At 43.5% G+C, this 8,828-nt stretch overlaps 1 protein-coding gene across 1 annotated transcript in view; it reads right to left on the bottom strand.

The window, feature by feature from the left end:
- The window catches only part of LOC107113567 (killer cell lectin-like receptor subfamily B member 1B allele B), a 15,690-nt gene extending 7,371 nt beyond the window's left edge, over positions 1-8,319 (bottom strand). The window contains exon 1 of the mRNA XM_015414918.1: positions 8,235-8,319. Coding sequence (XP_015270404.1) covers positions 8,235-8,319 — 85 coding nt within the window. The remainder of the gene's footprint in view (positions 1-8,234) is intronic.
- Positions 8,320-8,828: the final 509 nt, after the last annotated feature.

Consider the following 8,828-nt stretch of genomic DNA (forward strand, 5'->3'; position numbering starts at 1 on the left):
GGCCTGTAATTCTTCACATTCGTTGGTTCTTGTCCTTCCTTTGGTATTAATGAGATAATTGCCTCCTTCCAAGAGTCCGGCACCTTCTTGCTCTCACGTATGTCGTTGGATAAAGCTTCCATGGCCGGAACAATTTCTTCTTTCATTTTTTTATAAAACTTTGCAGTAAATCCGTCCGGCCCAGGCGCCTTCCCCAACTTCGCCTCTTCAATTGCCTTCCTCACTTCTTCTTTTTGAATTTGGCCATTCAGTAATTCCTTGAATTCGTTGCTTATTTTAAATAGTGGAACCTCATCCAAATATTTTTTAATCTTCTCAAGATCTGTTCTATTTGCTTGGAATAATTTAGCATAGTACTTGAAGAAACTCCTCTTTATACCAATAGGGTCAACGAACTCTTTTCCTTCTTCTATTATTTTGGTTATCATTCTTCTTTCTTTCCTAGCCTTAAGTTGCCAAGCTAAAAATTTTCCCGGTTTATTAGCCCCTTCAAAAGATTTTTGTTGTAACTTCTTTAAATTCCAATAGAGCTCCTGGTTCAGAGTTTCATTCAGTTGTTCTCTCAACAACTGTAATTCTCGAATAATCTTCTTTTTCCCCGGTTTCTTCTTTAATTCTTTTTCTTTTTGGGATATTTTTTCCAACACCTCTGCTTGTTTTTGAAATTTTTCTTTTTTTTGCTTCACATTTTGGGAGATGAGAATCCCTCTCATCACTGCTTTGTACGCATCCCACTACACAACTTTATTCTTCAACTCGAACACTTCTCCAACACGGATCAACATCTGATAGCCAGAACAGCTTTAACATTGCAGCTGTCCTGCTTTTAAACATTCCCGGCTAATATAGCCACGCCTACTGTACAAGTACCAACCAATCAGGTTGAACAGATAAGGACCAATCACAGTCGTTCCCGCTCAGGGAGCTTGCCTCTTAGTGATTGGCTGTTACTTCCTGGAATAGGGATATGATTGGATATCTTTGGATCCTAGTCCAGGACGAAGCTCAATATACAATTCCAATGAGCCGTTTCACATAGATGTTCTCATTCTGTACATCACAGTTCCATAAGCATTACATGCATTTCAATACACCACAGTGCATGACCTGTACAAATTCTAAAGAGTCAGCAGAATAAAACTGCAATTTACGAAGTTTACCTGAGGAGCTGCTCTGGCTTTGGTTACAGATTCTGCTTCTTAAAAGAGACAGGAGGTTGTCTGATGAACAATTGCATTTCACTGGGCATGGGCCGGCACTGGCTTTCTCCCTGTCATCTACCAGCTGTGAAACTGCAATGAAACAACCACTTTTATCAACAGGAATGAAAATCCTACTATTTTTCACAGTAGTAAAACTACTCACATTTTCTCACCAACTTTGAGAAAGCCATTTTTAAAGAATGGGAGGTTAGGCTGAAAATCTTTGACAGTGCCTTTCAGTAACAAAGCTATCCATGCCTAATACAACACAGGAACTTGAGTGCCATGTGATTAGGGTTGCCAAGTCTGGTTTGGAAAATACCTGGAGACTTTGGGGGTGGAACCAGGAGAGGGCGGGGTTTGGGGAGGGGCCTCAGCACAGTACAATGCCATTGAGTTCACCCTCCAAAGCAGCCATTTTCTCCAGGGGAGCTGATCTCTTTCGACTGGGGATCAGTTGTAAAAGCGGGGGATCCCCAGGCCCCACCTGGAGGCTGGCAACCCTACATGTGATATAGACAGCAGCACAGTAAAGGATGGCTCTGAGACAGGATACTTTTGGCCTACGCAATTAATATCGGACTGAAAGCAAAATGGTTCCTTCTTGTATTAAAAAGTAAGAGTTCTCCTTCAGCCAGAGAAGCTAGCTCCTTTCTGGTTCTGTATTACTTTATTTATTTATTCATCGAGCTTCTACCTTGCCCTCCTCCCAGGCCCATTGCCAGGATTTTGTGGCTTGTGGAGCAATTTTCCCCCTGGTGGGGCTGAAGTTCTTAGTGCAGAAAGAAAAGCCAGAATTCTGAGGATTAGGACTCAGCTACTGTGAAGCCTTTTAAAATCAAAGCATAGGGGCTTCTGCAAATCTTAACCCCAGAGTGTGACAACAGCAGACTGAGATGGGGGGGGGGGGAATAAAGTTTCTGGTTAGGGTTGCCAGGTCTGGGTTGGAAAATACCTGGGAACTTTGGAGGTGGTGTTGAGGTTTGCACGGTCCTAGCCCACTGCAGAATGTGGGTGAGTATGAGTATTAAAGAAGACTTCAGTCCAACTGGCTTAGTGTAAAACTAAAACATTTATTTACACCAGCCTTCACCAAAATATTACACACAGTGACAAAATGCTCCGCAGGCACCAGGTTTTCCATCAGGAAGTAAAGTATACTGTACATCATTACATTTATACAAGCATTGTCCAATCAGATCGCAATACTGAGTCATAGTGATGCTGTTAATTAGTGCTGCTTTGAACTGCACAGAACCGGTTGGAGCCAGCTAGACTGTCTCTTTGAGCTGTCAGCTCCTGTCAAGTAGATTGACCTAATCTACAGCCAGACTTACAGAAACACATGTACATTGACAGGTGGATCCAGGAGAAAGCGGGGTTTGGGGAGGGGAGGGGCCTCAGCATGGCCCAATGCCATAGAGTCCACCCTTCAAAGCAGCCATTTTCTCCAGGGGAGCTGATCTCTGTCAGCTGGAGATCAGTTGTAAAGGCGGGAAATCCCCAGGCCCCACCTGGAGGCTGGCAACCCTATTTTTGGTAGATGTTAGAGCAGATGAGCAGAGTCTTGGAAGCATAGCAACAGGGTAGAAATTGAAGAGCGCTTCAAGGCAGTCTCCTCTCTCTCTGAATCCTCTCAAGCTGACTATTCTACATAGGTGTTCTTAACCATTTAGCCAATGGAAAGCTGTTACCAGGATAGATCTCTAAACTGCAAGCTGTCAACCACTTTAGATGATAGTTCTCAGCTGCTGCAAGTTAATCACTTCTGCCAGCTAAGCAACAATTCTGATAACAAGCTGACAGGTGGGGGGCGGTGACTTCTACAGTCAAGAAAGCTAACACTTAGGCTGAAAAACTCTCTTAAAGGAGACCAGTTTCTTGACACAGTGTTAGAAGAGATCCTAGAGATCACCTATTCCAACACCCTTGCTCATTGCAGGAATTGTCAACTACAGCACCCCATTCTGCTTAAAGGAGCACACATCTTTAAAATGATTGAAACAAGCATTTACAGGAGAAATTCTTGTGGGGCTGTGCCTTCAAAAAAGGGGGTGGAGCCCCCAAAAGCCCAACCATGGCTATGGGCCTGCCTATCTCCCCCCCCCCCGACCTAGCTACAGGGACGCATGCAATGGTCACCTCCAGGCTGGACTACTGCAACTTCTACAGTCAAGAATTGCAAGCTGTCCTGCAAGCAACAGATACCAATCTAGCTTCTAAAACATCACAATTAACCAATAAAAAAATAACTAAATAACAGCAATAGCAATTGATGGCAGCATCCGATCACTCCAATTCCATCTGCTCCCATATAGGCTCCCTGCATGTGTGCAGGTGGATGGAAATTGGTGTGGATGGGGCAGATGGCAGGCAATATAAATTGCACATAACATGCAATGCAAAGCTTTGTAGAGCAATGCAAGGCAAGGCAATGCATGGAAAGGGGAGGCCAAGTAAGTAGATAGGTCTTTGCTGCCTCAACCATAGGCCTGGCAGAACATCTCTGTTTTACAGGCCCCACAGAACTGCATTAAGTCCCACAGGGCCTCGATCTCAGCAGGGAGAGTGTTCCACGAGGCCGGTGCCCGAGCCAAAAAGGCTCTGGCTGAGGCTAGGCAAATATCTTTGAGGCCAGGGACCACCAGCAGATTTTGGTCCAATGAGCACAGTGCTCTTCTGAGAACATACTGGGAATGGGGAGCGATAGTCCTGAAGGTATGTTGGTCCAGATCACATAGGGCTTTAAAGGTCAAAACCTTGAACCTGACCCGGTATTCAACTGGGAGCCAGTGCAACTGGTGGAGCACTAGATGTATATGTGCTCTGAATGGTGTTCCTGTCAGAACATGTGCCACTGTGTTCTGGACCAGCTGGAGTTTACAGATCAGGCTCAAGATCAGGCCCTGCATAGAGCAAGTTGCAGTAGTCCAACCTGGAGGTGATCATTGCATGGGTCACTGCAGCTAGGTTGGGGGTAGAGAGATAGGGAGCCAGTTGCCTGATCTGGCAGAGATGAAAAAATGCTGATCTGACAACATTTGTGACTTGGGCCTCCATAGATAACAAGGTGTCCAACATCACACCCAAACACCTGACAGTTGGCACTGGTATTACCAATGCCCCATCAAGAGATGGGAGTTGGAAACCTATTCCCACCCCTCCTCAACCCAGGCACAGGACCTCCCTCTTTTAACTGTTTGCAAGTATAAACATCAGGGTTATCAATCAGGTTTATAAACATACCCTCCTCTGATACTCACCCAAGACTCTCACAGCTACCACCAGCATGACAGTCGCGATGAATGCAGCCCACAACAGAGTGACGAGTCGCCAATGGAGACCCTGGGAAGGGACTGCAGTGGTGACATCCAAGTTAATAAATGCAAGATGATGTTCTAGAAGAGCTTAGTGCAATTAAAACACAAATTGAGAATCTTATACAAGAGTCCACTTTGTTAAATGTCATGGGCAGCTACTGACGTTGTTGTGGTGTCTGTGTCTATTTTTGTAATACACCTGCATTTTTATGCTTCAAATATTGATGGTACCTTGATTATGACCATAGTTAACAGCGTTGCTCTAATAAGAATTTCATCCATATAAATGACTGCAGGCTGAAGAACACTGCGGCGATAAGATGCTTTGGGAAGTCAAGGTTTTTCCTATACAGTGTTGCCTGCTCCGTGCAGCTATCAATATACTTGTCTCTAATTATCAATATAGCACATAGTTGGCAAAATTGTTTCCTCTGCAAATTATGTGTAACCTTGTGAGTTTGGCTCTCTCTCTATTGGAGTTTGGGGGGAAAGGTATTTTGTCCCTGAGAGGGAGACTATAGTAGAGTCCTGAGTGGCGGGAAAAGAGAGTGAGGAAAAGGAGTTCTGAAAAGAAAAGGGAGAGAGAAGCCATCTGGGTTGGAAGATAGAGAACACAGTTGCCTGAGAAAGAGACTCAAGAGGGCTGCAGCCTTCAGTGATATTGAAAAGTATTGGAGTTCCAGGCGTAGCATAGTGAAATCAGCTCACGTTTATTGATTACATCGGAACGCAACGAGATAAATTAGCTGGTGCAAGGCCAGCTTATATTCGTGCACACACTCATTTCCTGTGATAGGTTCTATCTACATGGCCCTGATAATGATAGGTTCTCTTCAGGATCCTAGCGCTCTCATTGGTTCACGTTAGGATTCACAGTGGCTACTGTTTTAGACCCAAAGGTCTGTGAGTTCGGTAGACCACATGGCCGGGCGCACGTGGTCGCAGCCATCTTGATACATAACAGATATGCAGCAACACACACACACACCACACACACCAGAGCCTTCAGAAGGTCTTAGAGAGACAGTAGAAGACTATAATCACCTCTTTGGTTCCAACTTTAGGTTGTGTTGTGTATGTCTGAGTTTTCTGCCTCTCTCCTCCTTTTTTGATTCCCTCTCCTTTTCTATTCAATTAAGCCCTACTTTCATTTTACGTTATGGTTATAGGTGATTGTAGGGTTTGGTGTCCGATTTTTTCTACTTGTTTTGCCTCCTAACTGTCCCTCCTTTTAGGAAGTGGAGGCCAATGGGCTGGGGGCACTCGTACTTTCTTTTTTTATCACCCCTCTCCATTAAGCAATCCAAGACCCATAACTTCTTCCCTCAACTGGGTTTGGTGGGAGAAACTGAGGTAGCATTCTCAAATACGTATAAGAGGACGGCAGAAGACAGGAGGGCCTGGCGGGAGATGATCCATGGGGTCGCGAAGAGTCGGACTCGACTGTGCGACTGAACAACAACAACAATTATTAGGCCACTTAAAAAAAAATCAAACTTTGAGGTCAAAATTTGGGTCTCCAAAATACTAAGGAGAAAACTGTATATGTTATTGAAAAAGCAGCAAACTAAAGGTTTAGTTTTGATTGTGTAATCTAGAATTGCAGATATCTCACAGGTTTTGACAAAGGGGATCAAGAAATTGCAGCTCTGGTTCCCCACCCCCACCCTGTGACAAGCTAGTTTTGTTTGCATTGTCTTTCATTGTGTATGCATATTTCCATAGTGCTATTAGTACCATCATGGTGTAGTAGTCTGAGTGTTAGGCTAAGCCTTGGATGTCCAGGTTCAAACCCCTCTTTTCCATGAACCTTACTTGGTGACCCAGCAGCACCCATTATGGTCTTTCAGCCTAATTTACCTCAGTATAGAGCCCTGAGCCCCTCAAAGGAAGGGAGGGATACAAATTGTTTAAATAATATAATATTTATACAAATACGGTCATTTTTTGTTGTTATTTTTAATTTAGTTATTTGGTGATGGTGGAAAGTGCCATCAAGTTGTAACCAACTTATGGCGACCCCTTGGAGTTTTCAAGGCAAGAGACATTCAGAGGTGCTTTGTTATTGGCTGCCTCTGTGTAGCGACCCTGGGATTTTCTGGGTTGTCTCCCATACTAGCCAGGGCCAACCCTACTTAGATTATGAGATGAGTAGCCTTGGCCATCCAGGTCAGGGCTCTTTGATTTATAATTATCATCTCTATAACTGCTTCTTTGCCTTCAGACATTAGAGAAAAATGACACTCATGGCCATTTCTTAACTAGAAAAAGAAATCTACTTCCTTAGCAGCTTGTTACCTTTGTGTCTATTAGTGTCACATTACAGGGCAGTCTTAAGCAGAATAATACTCTTCTAAATCCACTGGAGTCAATGGGCTTGGAAGAGAGAAACTCTACTTAGCCTCGCGCTGTTGGTTTGGTTATTCTACTTACTTCTAAAACCAATCTGTCATCGGTAGAGAATACTCTACCTTACGATTAATAAAAAATTCTGTCGTTAAAGGCACAAAGTATATATGATTTATATATCATAAAGCATAAATTCCATAATGAGATGTATTTCCTACTCTATGTGCTTAGAACGGCAGTCATAAACTGAAAAGGCATAAGCCAGTATTTGTAGACAATAAATAATAGTTCTAATAAAATTCCTTTTAATCAATATCCTTTCTAGGAATTATTATCTTTCATATTGATGGGCAGGGTGCAAAAATGCAAACCATAATTATGAGAACACAACTGAATATTTAAGGGTTTTTCCCCCTTTATTCACAAAGACAAGTATATCTTTCCTTAAAATATTTGAAGATATTTTTGCATTAGCATGCCAAAATATTTCTTGTATTGAACAATTTGCAATCTTTACAGGCAACATTTTGGGGGGAAATGCATTTTAATACAAATTTATGATTTCCCCCCCCCTTTTCACATTCCCTTTTCACAATTTTTAAAGTCACCTTCATCCAGGGGGTGGATTCTGTCCCTGTGTTTTAAAAAGTGAGGTAAATCCAAAAGAGAAATAAAAATTGGGCTGTATCCAGCAATCTGCCAGCAAACAAAAGAAGGGGAGGGGATTAGAACTTAATTGCTGTGGAAATGTCCAGCACAATGTGAATTCTCTGATTCCCCCTGATGAAGCCTATATGGCAAAATGCACAGGTGCTTTTGCATGATAGTAAATCTGCCACCTACCACATGGATTACCCCCTCCTTTTTGTTTGCTTAAAAGTAAGGTACATTTTCCTGTTCCGCATTTCCCCTTCATCCTCTCCAAAATAGGGTATGCATTTATCTGTCTGTCTGTCTATCTAGATATATAGATATAGATATCTGTCTGACTGTAGGTAGGTAGGTAGACAGACAGACAGACAGATAGATGATAGATAGATGATAGACAGACAGACAGATATGGACACAATCGGTTGGATGTATAACAACAGGAAAAAAATATCTGGGTCACAAATGGATTTTTAGACTCAAAAACTGAAAGCTATAAGTTATACCCAAAGTAGATCTTGGGCAAATTGAAATAACTTCAGTGCACACAACGGGGGAGGGGAGTGGTGGAGTTCCACCAGTTGGCCTTTCGAACGGCAACCCCTTAAACTATATTCTTGAGAACAGCTCTTGGGGCTGCAAGTCTTGGGGTCTGCAGAAGTCTATTTCATGTGGTGCTCATGGGTCTTTGGATCCAAAGGTTTGAAACAAGTACCTTGTTTCTTAGCTGGAGAAGCAGCTTTTGAAGCGTTCCTTCTAGCCTGGAAGGTGAGAGCAGTGTAGCCTTCTTCGTCCTCCATTGTGGCCTCTTGAAAAGAAAGAGGTGCAAAAAGCAATTCAGAGCCTCACCCAGCCAGTGAGGTACGGCCGGAAGCCAAAGACATGCCCGAGGCTGATGGTCAGATGCTTTCTGTCTTCGTAGCTTCCTACCACAATAAGCCACCTGCAGCTCAACAAGTGACAATGGAAAAATTTATTTCTTTCTTTACTCTTGGGTAGAAGAAATTAATTTATGGTGGAAGATTTAAAAAAATCAAATTTAGGTTTGATTTGAGGTTCTAGGGGATCTGTGTCTCTCTTTGAATGATGGTACACAGGGTGGGTTCCAGGTTTGGGGCAGGGGACCTGGGAGGCATTGTCCAGGGGCCTCCATCTGCCCACTGCCAGGGCCCCCTCATGCTTTCCACCCCCCCACACCTGTGTGTCCTTCTCCTGCTTGCAAGCCCTCCCACCATTCATCCTCAGTTGGCTGCACCACCCTCACATCCTTCCTCAGTGAGTCTGGGGTACAGAGAGATGGCAAGGGAGG

The sequence above is a fragment of the Gekko japonicus genome, unplaced genomic scaffold, assembly GCF_001447785.1.
Source record: "Gekko japonicus isolate JY-2015 unplaced genomic scaffold, Gekko_japonicus_V1.1 scaffold1695, whole genome shotgun sequence".
NCBI classification, from domain to species: Eukaryota; Metazoa; Chordata; class Lepidosauria; order Squamata; family Gekkonidae; genus Gekko; species Gekko japonicus.